The sequence below is a fragment of the Mustela nigripes genome, chromosome 8 (genome assembly GCF_022355385.1).
Source record: "Mustela nigripes isolate SB6536 chromosome 8, MUSNIG.SB6536, whole genome shotgun sequence".
NCBI classification, from domain to species: domain Eukaryota; kingdom Metazoa; phylum Chordata; class Mammalia; order Carnivora; family Mustelidae; genus Mustela; species Mustela nigripes.
Window position 1 is genome coordinate 6761094 of NC_081564.1, and position 20125 is coordinate 6781218.

General features: G+C 42.8%; 1 protein-coding gene across 3 annotated transcripts in view; it reads left to right on the forward strand.

Moving 5' to 3' along the window:
* CLIP1 (CAP-Gly domain containing linker protein 1) overlaps positions 1-20125 on the forward strand; it is a 126472-nt gene that overhangs the window by 92120 nt on the left and 14227 nt on the right. For all 3 annotated transcript variants that reach the window (XM_059408332.1, XM_059408335.1, XM_059408333.1), the window contains 2 exons: positions 1379-1485; positions 6478-6598. In XM_059408332.1, coding sequence (XP_059264315.1) covers positions 1379-1485; positions 6478-6598 — 228 coding nt within the window. The remainder of the gene's footprint in view (positions 1-1378; positions 1486-6477; positions 6599-20125) is intronic.

The window sequence follows — 20125 nt, forward strand, 5'->3', positions numbered from 1 at the left end:
CACATTGTAGAGCTGCCGTGTTGAGGCTAGGCCTTCTCATTATGGAAGGTCAAAGATGGAAATCTGTAAAGACACACACATTTTGAGATGATTATAGCGGGAATACAACCGGATGAAGAAGGGGGTACATTTTCAGAACTGATAGTCCTAAGACAAGAAGAGAAAGCATTAAAAAAATCAGATGATAGTCACAGAAGCTAAAACAAATGAGAAGATTTTAAGGAATGGATCTAATTTTTAAGGGTAGAATCAGGGAGCATTGTGTGCCTTCATGACGTAGCTCTTGGTGTCCTTGTTGTATAGCCAGAATACAAGACCAGATGAATCATTTTTTGGACCCATTGTGATCCTTGGTTTTTCTTATTCTATGAATCTGGAATTCCAGATTCCTCTATTAATTGTAGAGGGCATGAAAAGGAATATTGTGGTGGTAAAACCATCGAGGCACTGTCTGGGACTCCTGACTGGTAGCATGTGACGTGGCAAAGATGTCTGTGACCATAAGAGATGATTACCCAAGTCCCAGGAAGTCGCCATGGTGCCAGGAGCGCACCCTGGGGCAGTGGACGGCCCCGAGCGAGCTCCCTTTCCTTGGTTGAGGCTCTGCACCTAGAACTCTGGTCACCTGTCAGAGCCTATAGCTGGTCACGCCCCCACTCATTCCAATCGTGTGTCTGGTGTTCCCACCAGGGCCACGCTCTAAGCTGGCCGCCTCCCCTGTGTGCCGCTGATGGAGTTGAACGAATGAATATGAGGCTTTTCAGCCTCACTTGCCTGGCTCTTTTCCCTTGTCAGATCAAAGTTAAGATGGATAATCAAATATTGTCCCACCTACAGATAATTTCATTTGGAAGATTGTTGTAGTCAGCACTCTGTACATTTGGTACTAAGGTTGACAGATACATCTGAAATCACTAATCTGTGGGGAAGGAAAGGAGTTTTTGTTTTTATTACAAAGAATAACCCTTGCTGATGTAATGCCTTTGCAATTTATTTCTTGGCTTCGGTTTTGTTTTTTTTTTTAAAGAGGGGTCATACTTGAATAGCAAGTTCAGTGGTAAATATTGAGATTGTCCACAAAGAGAAAGTAAACTTTGGTTGTAATTCATGTAGCAATTTAGTTTGACATTTTGGCCGGGTGGATGGGGAATGTCTGACTAAATGTAAGGGGGAGGCTTGCAGTTTATAATGTCATGGTCATTTGTCATCTCCTTACCCAGTGGCTTTTCTTTTCTTCTTCTTTTTTTTTTTTTTTTTTGGCAAATGACTAATGTCACCTGTCTTTTTAGTACACATTTGCATGAATAATTTGTCTATCCAGTCATGTCACTGGGAAATGAAATAATTTCATCAAGTTTTTTTTTTCTTGGTCTTTAAGTTGGATACACTTAAAGAAAACAACTTGAAAAATGTGGAAGAGCTGAACAAGTCAAAAGAACTTCTGACAGTAGAGAACCAAAAAATGGAAGAATTCAGGAAAGAAATGTAAGTTCATTTCCTTTGAGAGAAACCGGGGGACTTCATATGGCAAAAGTGAAGACAAGACTATTTAAAAAAATAACTTGACAAGTATTTAGAAAGTAGTTGCCCCTTTCCTGCCCCCCAAATGTGGTAGCGTGCCTGGAAAGTAAGCCCTGTAACTGTTCAGCTGAAAGGTAGCTAAGTCACAGTGGTAACCAGGTTAAAGGATCAAAGTGAGTGTGTGCTGGCTGATAAGTGAGGGCAGGTGGCATTCGAATATGACTTTATGAAGAAAATACAAGAGGAACTGGAGTTTTGTTTGTTTGTTTTAAGCAGTGTGCTTTAAAAATCTCTCAAAACCCTTTCTGTAGGGAGAAAAAAAGCATCTCCCTTTCAAGATTATCAATAATCTTGATTTTAAGAATAATCCAACCTTCTTGCATGGGAATCAGGTGAGAGGACTGTGGAAGAATATTTCTACTCAAGGTTTATCCCTCAGTCTGCTGCCTCGATTTCAGGCAGACAGGCTGACCGTGTTTCCTTTGTCAACACCAGCTCCAAGTCCCGGCCGTTCAAGTCTGATCGTCATAATCGTTGGTGTTTATCAGGCATTTGAGATGATAGTTCGTGTGTAGAATTCATTTTGTTCTTCTGTTCTGAGAGCTACACCATAAACCAGCTATGTAAACCTAAAAATTTAAAGCCAGTTAATGTGGTGAACCTTTGTGTCTTCCAAGCTGGGAAGGATACAGAGACAGATTTACATGGCCCCTGCCCTTCTAGGGCTTAAATTATTTGCTTCCTGTTCTGAGCAGACAGAGGCATGAGATTAGTCAGATAGTAGCTCCACTCCAAGCCTCCACCCTCAAGGCGAGTTGTTGCTCAAGCTCAGACTGAACCTAGGACTCATTGGGTTCTTTGGAGAGTTCGTAAAATCCCTCCTCCGAGTGACTCTGGGGCACGTGATCAATCCCTTCCTCAGTCTTTGTATTTTGTTTTTAATTTGTATTGAAATTCCAGTTAACACACAGTGTCGCGTTGGCTCGAGGCACACAGTGTAGTGATTCGGCGCTTCTGGACCTCAGTCTTAGCATTAGTATTTCTCCAGACGGTGCTGAGAAAGTTTGCACCAGCTCCCTGCGCATTCACAGACTCCTCAGCTTACACAGGAGCTCAGGACCGGCAAGAAGAGCTTGCATTGTCTTGGCCTTCTGAAGCCACGGCAGGCAGGCACATAGAGGTCACCATGATGGGAAACCACACCAGCACCAGCTCTGAGAGGGTGGCCGTGGGTGTGCTGCGGGACTTTGCCCGTGACACAGAAAGGAGTGTTCAGAGCATTGTTGACTTGAGTTCATTTGTGTCACACAGGCAGCTGGTGAGGGAGGATGTGAGCAGCAGGAGAAGATTCCCTAACCAACCTCCCACTGCCATAACCCCACCTGTGAGCTCTCTGGGCCGCACTAGGTAATGGAGGGGCAGGGTCAGCATGGACCTAGCAGAGAGAGCCCTTAGGACGTTGCTAAGACCCCTCTCCCCCACAGTACTACTTAGCAGTCTCTCGTCATGGCCATTGCGGGTCTAGTGTTTAAGCATCCAGCGTCCTCACCGTGTCACTGTCCTGTCACCCGCCCCCCAGTTAATATGGGGTGGCTTAACCTCTGTGAAGAGAGAAATTTTCTGCCCTTCTTTGAGTGATTCCAGTGAATAATAAAAGCCTGGGCTCCTGGCTGTGGGCACAAAGGATCACGAGCGTAAGACTGTGGCCCCTGCTGCTGCTGCCTCTAACTGTGGCCTGTCACCTGGAGCCACTGTCCCCAGATCTCTGAGTGGGAACCAGGACCACTGGGCAGATAGCCTGTGCTACTTCTGCCTCTCCACCTTTCCTCAGGCCCACTGGGCCTGAGGGAGTCGTGTCTTCTGTGGGTGACCTGGCACACTGTGGCCAGGGTTCCTTAACCAGAGGGACGAGCCGTGGGAGACACCAGTGACAGGCTTCAGAAGCTGGTACAGGGAGTAGGTTGGAAGAGCCCCTGCCCCCAGTGACTCATTGTTCCCTGCGGTAGACTTGGCCACATTTCAAGGACCATCTAAAATAAATGTACTGTGTAATGGGAATGGTGCTTCTCAAAAAAAAAAAAAAAAAAAAAGGCAGTCATTTTACTGCTCCTTAGTTCCTCAGTGCCCAAAGCTAGAGAACGAGCAGCAGATGATTTCTCTGTGGTTCAGCATGTATCTGGGGCGCTTTATGTCCTTCAGAACATTCCTGGTGTCTCCCCTCACCTGACAGGACTTCAGTTCCTGGAGGAAAATGGACCCCAGTGTAGACACTGGAGTTCTAATCAGAATTACTTCCTATGGAATATTGCCCTTGGCGCTGGCGACTCAGTGCTTGTAGCTAAGTGTTCCTTCTATGCTATTTATTAGACTGGTTTTAGGAAAATTCTTAGCTTTGGTTAGCTAAGTCCTATTTTCAGGTGGGGAGAGAATATGTTTCCCCCCAATATATAATTTTAAATCTTGGGGAAAATGATACAAGCAGTTTAATTGTTGTTCTTAATTACTCACCTGACACAGTAATAAATCTAGAATAGATTTAGCATGGCCATTAATTGATTTATAATAGACTTGTAGGTAGAATGTTTGCAAGTCAGTGTGAAAAATACGTATTTGCATCCCGGTTTTAAAACTGGGATAGTCTTCTGTCATGTAGAAAGAAAAGTAGCTTTAAAAATTGTTAGAAATACCTTAAGTATTTTCAGAATGGTTCCCTGGAGTATTTCCGGAAATTGGGCTGTAAGAGCCTTCTTCCTGTATGGAATACATGTACCCGCTACACTCTAAAGAAAAATGGAAAGGTGTTTCTATATTTGTGACAGCTGAGGTCCATCGCCAGATTTAACTCCAGTCCTCATGCTTCTACAACTTATTGGATTTAAGATTTGGGGAAAATCTCTTGCTTACCTTCCCTAAGCTTCAGTTTTCTTATCTTTAAAATATAGATAATATTAGCCTCATTGGGCTTTGAGGATTGAGAAAGTGTTCATGAAAGCATTGTATAGATTTTATGTTGAACAAATAATTCTTTCATAGATCAATACTTTAGAAAATTTTGTAATTTCTTTGACTTCTTCTTTTAATTTTCTTTACTGTGGGCTCTTAATAGAAACCAAGGATTTAAAAAACCATTAAGGGGCACGTGGGTGGCTCAGTTCATTAGGTATCTGACTTTTGATCTCATCTCGGGTCTAGATCTCAGGGTCCTGAGTTGGGCTCCATGCTGGGTGTGGAGCCTACTTACTAATCATAGTAATAATAATAATAATCAGCCATTAAAAGATGAAACTCTTGGGGCACCTGGGTGGCTCAGCAGGTTGGAACCTCGGCCTTTGGCTCGGGTTATGATCCCAGAGTGCTGGGATTGAGCCCCATATCGGGCTCTCTGCTCAGCGGAGAGCCTGCTTCCTCTTCTCTCTCTCTCTCTCTCTCTCTCTCTCTCTCCCTACTTGTGATCTCTGTCTGTCAAATAAATAAATAAAATCTTAAAAAAAAAAAAAGATGAAACTCTTTAAGAGACAGCAGGATCACAGACTTACCACTGACCATCTACCCAGATGCTAAGTCCAAACCAAACATCTCCCAAGGAAGGCAGTGACAGCTGGGAATTTAAAAAAAAAAAAAAATGATAAGTAAAATCTTCAGATTTGTCAAGAATTGATGGACTTGGGCCAGAAGGCGAACTTTAGCTATTGTGTGTGTGTGTATCCATAATTAAAACCAACTCTCCTAGCTTTTGAATGACCTGAGGCTTAAATCTCTTCTGTTTTTCCTCACTTGGTATGTAGACATCTCTGTAAAAGACCTCATTTAATGTGCTAGGACAGTTTTTGTATAAATATATTCCCCTAAATCTTACCCCACTAGGCATTATTATAGGTGGATGGAGAATTAAAACTCAAAAAAAAAAAAAAAAAAAAGAACCTGAAGATGCCAGGCATTGCCACCCATTAAACAATTGAAGTTAAAAATAGATGTGTTCCTGCATCAGCAGATGGATTCATACCCAGAGGACTTGATTCAGGATTCAGCCGTGTGTGACAGCTCCCTAAACGGAGTTTAGCCAGCACAGACTTAAAATTCATAGTGGCATTAAAATCTTCTATGATGGAAAACTAAAATCCAGTGATCAAACAAAATATTTTCAATATCCACGTGTCAAGGATAAGAATTTGAGATGTATATTTTGGATAACTTTAATATTGGGAAGATGTCTAACACATAGGCTTAGCCTGTTCACGTTTTATATGCTGATATTTGTGACGCAGGTCAGCAGGCTGTATTTTTATTTGCTTCTTTTAATTACAAAGTAACCTCGTGGAAAGAATACAATCAAAATGAAACACCTGTTATGTAATTGGAAAACCGCATTTCCTTTGGGCATTTCACCTGGAGAGATGTCCTAAAAATATACTCCGATTCATGCTAGCACTTGACCCTGACAGATACTGGCAAATAGGACCATTAGATTTTTATTTCTGCCAGAAAAAAAAAAAAAAATAACCCAACAGATTACAGATCTGTGCAGTCAGAACAGAGTACCTTGACAGCAAAGGAAAGCACTTTATCAACATAGTGGGTTTTTGTATAATTTTCTAATGGAAATAGTCCTAAAGACAAGAGGACTGACCATTTCGCTTGTCGTTTATTTTATAGTAACAGTGCCTTTTGTATGGGGAGTGTTTAGATAGAAATGGGTGAGTGTGGGTGGAGAGAGGGTGGATATAGTGTTTATTAGGTTTAAAAAGAATGTAATAATTGTGGGCGGCAGTCCTCCTCCCGAGGGGTTACAGCCGTTTAGCCTCTCCTGCACGTAGACACCGCTGCCTCCTGTTCTTATAGATCCTATCAGGCACGTGACCCAGATATATTTTCCTCAGTGCTGTGAAGCCCGTCGTCTCCCACAGTTTCCTTGCCTGTCTTGTTTCTATGGTAACCCTGCACTCACTGTCCTTGCAGAGAAACCCTCAAGCAGGCAGCAGCTCAGAAGTCCCAGCAGCTTTCGGCATTGCAAGAAGAGAACGTGAAACTTGCTGAGGAGCTGGGGAGAAGCAGGGACGAAGTCACAGGTCATCAGAAGGTCAGTGGGCCTGGGGGGGAGGGTGCCTAGCCTTGCCCTGCTCCTGCCCGCTGCCCTCGGCAGGGCGCTTGGAGGTCCCTTGGTGTGGTTGTGTGGCTCCAAATGGGGATTCCAAGTTGCCTGTGTGATGTGTCTTCTTGCCTTCAAGTGTGCTGCTGTAGGACTTAGGGTGGGAGTTGACAGATTTTCTTTAAAAAAAAAAAAAAAAAAAAAAACCCCAAACCAAAAAAGACCAGTAACAACATGGGGAACTTGCAAGCAAGTAGAAAATACGATCTTTATTAGACAGTCTCATAGCATTGCATTTAAATGGAAAGGAAGGATCTCGTCTCCCTACTATTACTGCCTGGATTTCAAAATTACTTTTCTCTTAAGGTTCCTTTTCTCTTTCATCGGAACTGGTTTGAAGGAAGCAAATTCCCAGGATAGGGACTTGGTGTGGGGGTTGGCAGGCGTTTTTAAATAGAACTCTGCTTTTCTTTAAAAAAAAAAAATTTTTTTTTTAAGCATTTCCTAATGAAACTGTGTACGTATGTGCAATTGTGTGTGTTGGTATGTGTTATGTGCTATGTGCTATCCCCAGAATGGGCGAGAAGCTCACCACAACCCATTGGCTTCCGTATTTAAATCAGAAAGATTTGTGATAAGTTCATTAAACACTGAAACAAAACTGATTTTAAAGAATACCATATCCTGCTTTTTATTCTTTCTGAGTTGAATCCCAGTGCTAAATGGCTCGTCACATCCGGCCTCAGCAGATTCCTAAAATGAGATTTTAAAGAGAATTTTTACCGGGTGGTCATTAATTCTTGGTTTACATTTCAAGAGAGTTCCTCCCCCCACCCCGCATACTTGGCAAAGATTAATTCTCACTTACGATGGAGTAATTTGGGGTAATTTACATGGAGTTACCCATTGACGTGGTGCAGTTTGTGGTGAAAGCACTTTTTGGAGTTGATTTCAGACTTTAAATTCTTTATCATAGTTTCCCACAATATTCTTCAGAAAAGAAATGTCACATCTCTCCAGACTCCAGGATGGCGATGACGCTTTTGGTGTTAATAGCTCACATTTACTGGCTCTTACTATGTGAAAAGCACAAATAAATGACAGCTATCATCTCACTTAATCTTTACAATAATTCTGGAAGATGGCCCTGTCATTATTTCTACTTCTAAAAGGAACACGAAGATAGTAATCTGCTTACCCTTGTTTAGGTAATAGAGTCAAGAAATGTTTGCCATCTAATGACTTGGGTCAGGAAAAGTTGACTTACATGGGACTACTGCCCTCTCCTTTGGTCAGTATATGAGGAGCTGGAGTTCATGAAAATAGAAGCCCTTTGACCAGAGGAGGTCCTTTTTTTCCTGGCACAAACTAGAGCATCTAAACATATTGTAGCTCTCTCGGGGTGTCTGTAAGTTCTTGCAGGAGAAGGATCTCTGAGAGGGGCGTCTCACTTGACCTCCTGGAGCATGTCTGGTAGAGAAAGCAGATTCCATACGTGGGATGAACAGAGAGATCATCCCTTCCTCTCATGTTGTGACCTTAACTGGGCTGTTGATTACATTCCTTGTTTCTGTCACTCAGAACCGGAAAGCAGTGGAAGGAGGCATCATGCTTCCTCGGACAGAGCTTTGCAGGGCTCGCTGCCTCCCATGCTCTTCCCTTTTGCATGTTGGCATTTGAATTGCCTTCCTTTGGAAAAGGATTTGAAAGCCAGTGACTTCGATGGGTGTTACCCAATAGGTGTGCAAAGATCAACTAAGAAAAGTGACTTCCCTTTAAAGGACAGATTGTTAGGCCCTTTGTAGTTCTGTGTTTTACTCTGAGGAGAAATAAACGGGCATGAACTCAATAATAGGCTTCAGTGGTAGAGCTTGTTAACAAGGATATTGATCACCAAGGAGGACTAGGGTAATCCTTCCCTTGAAATAAATAAATACAAATATAAATATATTTTTTAAAGATTTTATTTATTCATTTGAGAGAGAGAGAGATCACAAGTAGGCAGAGAGGCAGGCAGAGAGAGGGAAGCAGGCTACCCGCTGAGCAGACAACCCAATGAGGGTCCCGATCCCAGTACTCTGAGACCATGACCCGAGCCGGAGGCAGAGGCTTTAACCCACTGAGCCACCCAGGTGCCCCAAATATAAATATTTTATACACACACACATACATAATGTCTGTGTTTTTCATTTCAAAAGTAGTGGAGAGACTCACCCATCCAAAATAATTTAGAAGCAGCCTTAGTCTACAGAAGACTGATTAATTCACTGGCTCTGTTACTCTTACTGTGTAATCTCCAGGAATCTAGAGTACTGCTTACTTCCATAAAATTACAAATTTCACTCCATTACTTACTGTAGTCAAGCCGAGTTATTGATCAGCTATGTTTAGAAATACACTACAGAGCCACCATGTTGGGCAAAAACCCTACTTTTAGAAAAAAAAGAAAGATTTTTAATTGTCTGACTGCGGGATCATTACATCCTAAACTTAAGACAGTGGAGAGGAGGCTGACAGGGCATGGGTTAAATATTGACCCAGAACCTGAGTTCTATCCTGATTCCTTTTATTAGTAGCATCATAATTCACTGAACAATTATCGAGAGGGTGGCTTTGTCTGTTTCACACTCATCACAACATACCTCTGAGATAAGAAGATTTTTTTGAAGATATGCTGAGGCTCCAAAGTCGACCAGTTTGCTAAGGACACTGCTAGGCAGTGGAGCCAAGACCTGCACGCCCCTCGGACTAACTCGGGGGCTTGTACCCTGCTCCTATCCTATACAGACACTAAAACTTACTTCCACTTATTTCATAATTATTACTGTTATGGATAAAAAAAGAAAGAAAAACTTATGAGCTAGGAATGTGGTAGGTGGGGGTCAAGCAATGCTATAGAAATGTACTCTCGGTTTATTGGATTGTTGGGTTTTTTACTTCAATTTTTTTTTTTTTTTTTTTTTTTGCTTAGAAAGCCCAAGACACCCCAGAATCTGTTGTGAATCTTCAGCATCTCACTGGGATTACTTCCTTCAATATGAGGGCTGTTTGATTTCCTGTCTGTCCATTGGATGGGAGCTCATTTATCAAAATAAGAATTCCTTCCTTCCTGAGACAGTGATTTTGTAGAACCTACTCTCTTTTTATGAATTTTAAAAGATGTAGGATATTCTGAGATGAGGAGGGTTGGTCCAAGTTGGAGAGTGATGTTAGTTTCCGCTTTTAGAGAGGAATTCTCATTTGCCTTGATTGACTGGTGGGCATCGTGCGCTCCCGGGTGAAGAAGGATTGTATCTTGGAGTTGGAAGGACTCCTCTGTTCCTGATCCTCTGGAACAGAGCTGGTAAAACCGGAAACAAAACCCACGTGTGTGTATTCTTTCTCATCTGCTCTCCCTAGCAGACATTGTCCTTTCCAAAGGAAATTGTGGGAGTTGCCTTTCCCAAGTGGGGTACTACTTATCTTGTCGGGGGAGGGGAGCAAAAATCAGGATCAGCTGGGATCGCAAGAGGCTTGCTATATCTGGCATCAACAGTGACAGAAATCTTTATGGACAGTCACAGAGTGCTCTATCTTTGAAAAAGGAACATGCTAGATTAAACTGTATGAAACTGCTCATTTTGCAATTTCATATTGTTCAGCCTCATGGTTAACATAACTTACCTCTTCTTGATAAACGACGATTATGAGGATTGTCCTAATTATATGATTGACGCTGACTGTTGGCTTTCTCCTTCACTTTTCTGCCTGATGGCATGACTGGTTTCATGCTGCTTTAGGGTGTGTGCGCGTGCGCGTGTGCGTGTAAATACATGTAACAAGCTTTACTGTTTCAGCCACTTTACAGTGTACGATTCAGTGGCATTTGGTACGTTCTTCCTGCAGTGCGGTCATCACGTCTGTCTAGTTCCAGAGCGTTTTCATCACCCCAAAAGGAGAGCCCCTACCTGTTGAAGCAGTCGCTTCCCATCACTCCCTCCTAACCCTGGCAAACGCTAATCTATGTGTTGTGTTTGTGGGGTTTTTGCCTTTTCTGGATGTTTCCTATCAGTGGACTCTTAGAGCATGTGACCCTTTGTGACCCACGTTTTTCTGTCAACGCCCTGTTCTCATGGTTCTTGGTGTTGTAGCAGGTGTTCGGGGCTGAGTGGTATTTGTTGGATGCTGGTACCACGTATCGTTTGTGCACCCACTTGGGGTGTTTCAGGTCTCCTTCCTCCATTCCGACTGTCACTGTCCCTCCCGAAGTCTGCACGCCTGCCAGTGGCCACAATGTCTGTTGGCCCCTTTGGATTTTCTGTGGGTTGGGAAATCCTCCTCATTCTCTTGAAAGTGGCTTTCTCTTTCTCTCTCTCTCTCTCTTTTTTTTTAATATTTTTATTTATTCATTTGACAGAGATCACAAGTAGGCAGAGAGGCAGGCAGAGAGAGAGAGAGAGAGAGAGAGAGAGTAGGAGGAAGCAGGCTCCCTGCTGAGCAGAGAGCCCGATGCGGGGCTCAATCCCAGGACCCTGAGATCATGACCTGAGTTGAAGGCAGAGGCTTTAACCCACTGAGCCACCCAGGTGCCTCTCTTTTTTTTTTTTTTTTTTTGAGGTTTATTTGTTTATTTTAGAGGGTGGGGGCCGGAGGGGCAGAGGGAGAGAGAATCTCAGGCAGATTCCCTGCCAGGCACGGAGCCCCATGTGGGGCTCCGTCTCAAAGCCCTGGCATCATGACCTGACCTGAGCTAAAACCGAGAGGCGGATGCTCCGCTGACTGCGCCGCCCAGGCGCGCCTTGAAAGTGGTTCTAGATCTTGCCATACTGTTCACACTTACAGCCTGATCTTCTTTTCTTTATTTCCAAACTTTTCAAAGGAGTAATATTTTCTGCCTTTAATTTCACCTCCCATTTTCTTCCCAGTCCCTCGTAGTCCGCTTCTCGCCACACCAGTGCACTACTGAAATGACTCTTGCTTGACTCATCACTTACCTAGTGATGGCACAAGTGCGTGGCTTCCTTTCCATCCTCTGTGAACATTTGGTATCACCACCTACATTCTTGACTCTCCTCTTTTTACACCTTCCACGCTGTTGGCTCATGTTTCTCCTGCCACACCTGGTCAGCTGACGTTCCCATGTCCACTCTGACAGCTCCACTCCCCCGTCCCTATGTGGGAAACTTCTCCAGGCTCAGGGCTAGCTGCTTCCTGCTCTGTGTTCAGGTAGCAGTCTCCGCAGTTCTCCGTCAGACGCACGACACTGTGTTGTAGCTATTTCTCATGCTTCTCCCCACACAGGCTGTGAGATGGTGGGAACCACAGTGCATAGTATGCAGGTTTGAATGAATAAGCGAGTGATTAGACACATACCCCGTTTCAAGCCAGGGCCTCAGGATACAGAAACCTTGACTACTCTTTCTACTTTTTTTTTACATGATGTCAGTTCCTTCCAGTGTCACAGAGTTGTGCTTGCCAGAAGCCTGATCACCAAACGAGCAGGTCACATGCCCTCTGTGGGTACTGGAAGCATACAGGGCAAAATGAGGCAGGGTCATGTTGTCTCAAGATTAATGGAAAGATACAGAGCAGCATTTCCTATGATAGAGAATACTAAAAGTAATCACAACAATAGAAGTTCTTCTACAGAAATAGCCATCTGAGGTAGTTACTTCTGAAATGTCTGAGACATGATTTCCCATGTATTCCTCCTTGTAAGGATTGCAGATGCACCGAGCTGTCGCTATGGGCACAGCGTTGATTTCTCCCTCCAACTGCCATCCCAGTTATTTGCAAAATGAGGTTACAGTTGGTTTGTAGAAACTGGACAAGGATTAGATCTCAATAAGTGCTTTATCAACACTTGTACAGCAAACGCAGTCTACGGAAAATTGGGGTTACCATTTAGATTGACTTATGAATAATTGCCTGCAAATGTTAAACAAGCCTGGATTCGCAAATGTGACTGTTGAGAAACGGAACACTGCTTTTAAGTAAACTCTGCTGCCCAGCATGGGGCTCTAACTCCTGACCCCAACATCAAGAGTCACATGTTCTACCAACTAAGCCTGCGGGGTGCCCCAAGGCAACACTGTTTTTAGCTTGTCATAGTTTATTTTAGAAGACAGTGAACATTAGCCATTGTAATTTTAATCTGGGCTCAGAGACTTCTGGGCAGGTAGGGCTGAGTGAAACTGATCATGGAATCTTTCTTCCTCAATACCTAATGAAGTGAACATACTCTTCTGGTTATTAAAAAAAAAAAAAATGTCTCCAGGAAAATCGAGCAAAGCCAATGGGCCTCATGCTGTAAATATTAAAACTGACAACCAAGAGAAGGAACATGACTGTGGTTTGACTCTTTTGACACTGTTCGCAGTGGTGAGAGAAAAGAAAATGTGTAGCAAAATCCAGATAATTTTTTTCTTTTTTTTTTTTTAGAGTGGGATGGAGGGAGAGAGACAGAGGCAGAGAGATAGAGAGACAGGGTGGAGGGGCAGAGGGAGAGAGAGAATCCCAGGCAGGCCCCATGCCCAGCCCAGAGCCTGATGTGGGGCTCAGTCCCACAATCTTGAGACCATGACCTAAGCCAAAATCAAGGGTTGAACACTCAACCGAGCCACACAGGTGCCCCAGAATCCTGAGAATTTTTACTCTACTTCTCCTCATCCTTATGCCAAACTCAGTTTAGGGAAAATTAGATTGAAGAGGTGAATAGTCATCCTGGAAGAAAAGTCACAGAAGAATCTTAGAGGCTAGAAGCTCTCTTTGACCGTCTCAGGATTCTACCAGTGGCAGGAAGAACTGCCGGTTATCATTTTCCATAGGTAGTCAACAAAGAGTGGCTTAAGTAAAAGGAAGAGGAGGGGCGGTTCCTATCAAATGATAAGTCCTCAGGTGCGCAGTCCAGCTGAGTTCTCAAGAAGGTCCTCAGGAACCCTCCCCTTCCTTTCTGCTCTCCTGTTGCCCTTAGCGTGGACCTTGGTTACCAGGGCTCTTACACCTCCAGGGATTGCGAAACTTTCCAGGAAGAAGTCAGGGAGGGACAAAGTGGGGAAAGGCTGAAAGGCCTTCTCTTTACATGCTTTTGTCTTTTAATTTGGAGAGGAAAATTCTGACCTCTGTAATAGTATCGTGTAACCACCTCCAGCCATAAATGAGGCTGCATTCCACTCTCTGGGAAGGGAAGGCAGCAGAGGAGGTGAGACTAGATGGTAAAAAAGACAATTTTGTAGTATCTGCCCAAGACGGAAGCCTGAAGACATGTTCCTGCAGCAGTAGGATCCCCTTTGTTCAGAGGGGGCGCTAAAGGGAAAATCCATGAAAGAGACCTCCAATAGACTGTGCATGTCCCCTTAAAAGCACTTCCTCCAGCCTGGTCCTCCAGCCCTCCAGCTATAGAGATGAATGGGCAATGGAGCCCGGTTTTCCTGTCATACCTTGGAGAGGGAAGATTAAAAGTCTCAGATAAAGTAGGTTGGGTATCTGGGGAAAATGAATTTATATTACATGTGAACAAATGTAAGGTCTAGGTAGAGCTGCCTGTAGTAAGATGAACCGTTGAATGCCTTTTGCACCAAAAGAAGAAAAAAAAAAAGAAAGGGACACAGGAATCCAAAGAGAGATGAGGAATTCAGGCCATGAGAAAACATTACCCAAAGTGGAATATTGCTTTGTATTATATAAAAACTCCAGTGACTTAAATAAAACAAGGGTTCAAAGAGATGATGAAATGACACAAGTGGAACAGAAGACGTGAAAAGTTAAGGAACTGAGTGAAGACCAAAGAGCACCGTGTCAGGACTGTGAAATAAGTCAGAAAGGAACCTAATGAACATTTCTAAACATCTGAAGGAAGGGCTTGAGCTTGTAGTCCTAATAAAGAGGGGAACAAAGAGGGACGCCTGGGTGGCTCAGTTGGTTGGGCAGCTGCCTTCGGCTCAGGTCATGATCCCAGCACCCTGGGATCGAGTCCCACATCGGGCTCCTTGCTCAGCAGGGAGCCTGCTTCTCCCTCTGCCTCTGCCTGCCTCTCTGTCTGCCTGTGCTCACTCGCTCTCTCTCTATCTCTGACAAGTAAATAAATAAAATCTTTAAAAAAAAAAAAAAAGAGGGGAACAAAGATACTGAGGAGTTGGAGGATAATAGCTGTGGAGGACAGAGATAATCCGAATTAGGATAATTACCATCTCTGCAGCAAGGAATTCAGCATATGTAACAGAAGAAAATGTTAGGAGATACAATAAGGAAATTTCCCCGTGTGAGGAAACTGAGTCTGCACACAGGAAGGACATGGTGGGTTGTATAGAAGCTCAATTAGGAAACCCCCGGGCTGGTCGTGGTGGTGGAGGACACCGGTACGGAGCCATTGACACCAAAGCAGACACTGATTATTAATGAAATTCAGAAATCTAGAGGTAATTCTGCCCAGGCAGAAGAGGCTTTTAGGTCCCCCAATAATAGGTCTGTGATCAAAGGAGCGAGACTGATACAAAGTGAAGGTCAAGCCAAGCTTTATTTCGCGCCAAGCATGGAGAATCAAACCAACCATTCGGGGCTGCCTCTTACAGAGAGGGTGATCCCTTCCTGCCTCACAGACTAACTTTTATAGAGCAAAGGCCATGTGGTTGAGTCTGGCCAATGAGATTGTAACACACAGAGAAAGCTGCACAGTCATGCTAGGTCACACACGGGTGGCCAATTGAATTACACTTCACCTCATACTAGCTATTTGAACTAGCGTATCACCTTGGTCAGAATTGGTGCCCAAAAGGCGGGGGCCCACACTCCTTGGTAGCTAGGGAGACAGTATGCGCACCCCACTGATTGGATGTCTCCACCTGGCCCAACTCATCCCTGCATCTGGGCTCTGTTATCTCTACCTGACCTGACCCACCCTTGTGGGGATTTAGCTAAAGATTTAGCTAAAGAGAAATTATGGCAAAAAGGCCTAGTGTGAGCACTAAATGCAAGTGAGTAGACAATTAAGCTAACAGCTCAGGGAGCTGCAGATACAGAATAGAGTCATGTTTCACCTTGATTTGGAAGTTATTTCAAACTTTGCAAAAAGTTATAAAAAGAGAACACAGAATACTCATATACTGTAAGGAGTTGTTTTTACCTAACCACAGTGCAGTTACCAAATTCAGGAATTTGTAACACTGTTATTTAATGTACAGGCCATATTTCTGTTTAGGCAGTTGTCCCAGTAAAGGTCCTTTATATTTCCCTCTCCACCCCCCATCTGGTACATGATCCAATCCAGGATCATGCATTTCATTCACTGACTCAAATCTCTTTCATTTTCTTCATCTGGAATGCTTCTGCCATTCTTTGTCTTTTATGAATTGACTTTATTTTTTTTTTTTAAAGAATAGACCAATGATGATGTATAAAAGCCTTCATTTTGGGTTTGTGTGATGGTTAATATGATGGTTATGCATTTTTAGCAGGAAGATAATGTGTCCTTCCAAGAGGCATGTCATGTTGCTTTATCCCATTTATTGGTAATGTTAATTTTGATCACTTAGTGAATGTGAGTTTAAAACACTTGCAAGATAAAAGCAGGGAGGGAAAAGGAGTAAAACCTAGACAAATATACAGAGAGAATATGACTAACAATACATGAGGTGATAAAGTGGAAGAAAGCATCCAGGAATAAAAATCAGAGATTAGGGGCGCCTGGCTGACTCAGTGGGTTAAAGCCTCTGCTTTTGGCTCAGGTCATGATCTCAGGGTCCTGGGATCGAGCCCCGTATTGGGCTCTCTGCTCGGTGGAGAGCCTGCTTCCTCTTCTCTCTCTTTCTTTCTCTGCCTGCCTCTCTCCCTACTTGTGATCTATGTCTGTCAAATAAAATCTTTAAAAAAAAAAAATCAGAGACTAAGTTGACATGTGTGTGCACTGTGTTAAGAGCTACTTCATATGTATTGGGCTCACTCAGCCCTAGTCCCCTGCCCTGTGGCCACACAGTCACACAGTCAGCAGCACTCTTGACAAAGAACCATCATATCTATGTGTGTGTGTATTTGAAAATACAAATGTGTGTGTGTGTGTATTTGTGGTTACAACAGATTTTCAGGATATGAGGTTTAATATACAAAAGTGAAATCACTGTTTTATATGCCAGCAATGAACAAGTGGAATTTGAAATTGGAAACATAATACCACTTATATAAAGCTAAAACTTAAGTCTTCACTATAAAGCTATGGTAATCAATACAGTGTGAGATTAAGAAAATAGAGCAGTAGAACAAGGGCTCAGAAATAGAGTCACATAAATAGGCAACTGATTTTTGACGAAGGTGGAAAGACAATGCAATGAAGCAAAGATTGTTTTTCCAAGAGGTAGTGCTGTAACAAGTAGACATCCACATGCAAAAAAATGAATCTGGACACAAATATTACATCCTTTACGAAAACTACATTGAAATGGATCATAAACCTAAATGTAAAATGCACAACTATAAAACTCCTAGGAAAGAAGATTAGGGAAAACCTAAATGACCTTGGATACAGTGGTGACTTTTTAGGAACAAGACCACCAATGAAATGAGCCACAAGAAATAATTGATAAGCTGAGCTTTATTAAAACTTAAAACTCTTGTCTATGAAAGACAATGTGAAAGAGAATGAGAGGACAAGATTTGGAAAAAGTATTTACAAAGGCTACATCTGATTAAGGACTGTTACTCTAAATATACAAAGAACTCTTTACACTCAACAATAAGAAAATGAATAATCCAATTACAAAATGGATGAAAATCCTGAATAGACATGTCACTAAAGAAGATATGTAGGTGGAAATAAACATATGAAAAGTAGCTGAACATCATAAGTCATTGGAGAATTGTGAATTAACAATGAGATAATATGATACAACCATCAGAATGGCCACAATGTAAAACATTTGGCAACACAAGTACTGGTGAAATTGTGGAGGAACTGGAACTCTCATTCACTGCTGGTGGCAATGCAAAATGGTATAGCTGCTTTGGGAGACAGTTGAGTTTCTAACAAAACTAAACACACTCTCACCATAAGATCCAGCAGTTGCGCTCCTTGGTATCAACCCAAATGAACTGAAAATTTAAATCCACACAAAAGCCTGTGCATGGCTGTTGATAGTAGATTTATTCACAGTTTCCAAAAACTTGGAAACAACCAAGATGTCCCTCAATAGGTGAATGAATGAACTTCGGTCATCCAGATGACAGAATATTATTGAGCACCAAAAAGAAACGGCCTCTCATGGCCATGACACCACATGGAGGAACATTAGATGCATATTACTGAGGGAAAAAAGCCCATTTGAAAAGGCTATGTATCATATGGTTCCAAAGATAAGACATTCTGGAAAAAGCAAAACTATGAAGACAAGAAAAAGATAGTGGTTGTGGGAGGGGTAAAGTGGGGGCAAGAGTGAATAGGGAGAGTACCAAGGATTTTTAGGCCAGTGACACTATTTTGGTTATACTACAGTGGTGGCTGCATGTCTTTATACATTCATGGAAACTCCTAGAATGTACACCACCAAGAGCAAACCTAAGGTAAACTGTGAACTTTGGGTGTCAGTGTAGGTTTAGTGCTTGTAACAAATGTATTACTGTGGTGTAGGATGTTAGTGTGGGAGGCTGTGCATGTATGGGGACAGGGAGTGTGTGAGAAATGTCTGTACTTTCTGTTCAGTTTTGCTATGCACCCAAAACTCCAAGACATAAACTTTATTAATTGGGAAAAAGTTTGTAATTTACCCATAATAACATTAAATGTAAATGGATTAAACACTGATTTAAAGAGTGTTGGCAGGGGCACCTGAGTGGCTCAGTTGGTTAAGAGGCTGTCTTCAGCTTGGGTCATGGTCCCGGGGTCATGGGATCAAGCCCCGCTCAGCGGGAAGCCTGCTTCTCCCTCTCCCACTTCCCCTGCTTGTGTTCCCTCTCTCGCTGTGTCTCTCTCTGTCAAATGAATAAATAAAATCTTTTAAAAATAAAAATAAAAGAGTGTTGGCAGACGTTAACGGGTTGAATTTTTTAAAATGATGATCTGGGGCGCCTGGGTGGCTCAGTGGGTTGGGCCGCTGCCTTCGGCTCGGGTCGTGATCTCGGGGTCCTGGGATCGAGGCCCGCGTCGGGCTCTCTGCTCAGTGGGGAGCCTGCTTCCTCCTCTCTCTCTGCCTGCCTCTCTGCCTGCTTGTGATCTCTCTCTGTCAAATAAAAAAAAAAAAAAAAAAAAAAAATCAAAAAAAAAAATAAAAAATAAAAAAAAAAATGATGATCTGATTATATGCTGTTTGGAAGAGACACAGCTTAAATACAAAGACACAAATGGATTCAAAGTGAAAGGACGGAATAAGACCTTCCTTGCCGACAGTAACCAAAAGCACCTTGGAGTGCCTATAGTAATATCACACCAAATAGACTATTAAGACAAAAATTGTTACTAGAGACAAAGAAAGACATTTTATGATAATAAAAGATAAACTAGGGGCGCCTGGGTGGCTCAGTGGGTTAAAGCCTCTACCTTCAGCTCGGGTCATGATCCCAGGGTCCTGGGATCGAGCCCGGCATAGGGCTCTCTGCTCAGCAGGGAGCCGGCTTCCTCCTCCCTCTCTGCCTGCTACTCTGCCTACTTGTGTTCTCTGTCAACTAAATAAATAAAATCTTTAAAAAAAAATAAAAGATAAACTATAAGAATTATATATACACCTAATAATAGAACCCCAAAATATGCAAAGCAAAACTGATAGAATTAAAGGAAGAAATGGGGCTGCTCAGTCACTTAGGCATGTGCCCCCGGCTTGGGTCATGATCCCGGGGTCCTGGGATCGAGTCCTGAGTCTGGCTCCATGCTCAGCAGGGAGCCTGCTTCTTCCTCTGCCCCTCCCCCTGCTTGTACTCTCTGTCTCTCTGTCTCTCACTCTCTCTCAGGTAAATAAATAAATAATCTTTAAAACCCTTAAAAAAAAAAAAAAGAAAGAAAGAGACAATTCAACAATACTAGTCGGAGACTTCAAATTTCAGTAGCTTATTTCACTAATAGAGCAACTAGAGAGAGAGGATCAGCAACTGGAGACTGGAACAGCACTGTGAATCAGCTAGACCTGACAGTCATCTGTAGAGCACCCAATAGGAGCGGAATCTGCGTGCTACTCAGGTGCACGGGGAACATTCTCCAGGATAGACCATTAAATAGTCTCAGTGATTTTAAAGGATTGAAATCATGTATTTTCTGACCACCATGGAATGAAACCACCATGGAAATTGTAACACAAGTATCCCAAGTGTTCTGATTGGCATTTCCCTGTTGGACTAATGATGTTGGGCATCTTTTCATGTGCTTCTGGCCTTTTATATCTCTTCTCTGGTCAAGTGTCTCTTCAGATCTTCTGCCCACTTTTAAATTTGGTTGTTTGCATATTACTGAGTTGTGAGTGTTGTTAGTAAGTTCTAGATACAGGTTCTTTATCAGGTTTGCAAGTGTTTGCAAGTGTTTTCTGAGTCTGTGGCTTGCCTTTATATTTTCTTAACAGTATCTGTTGA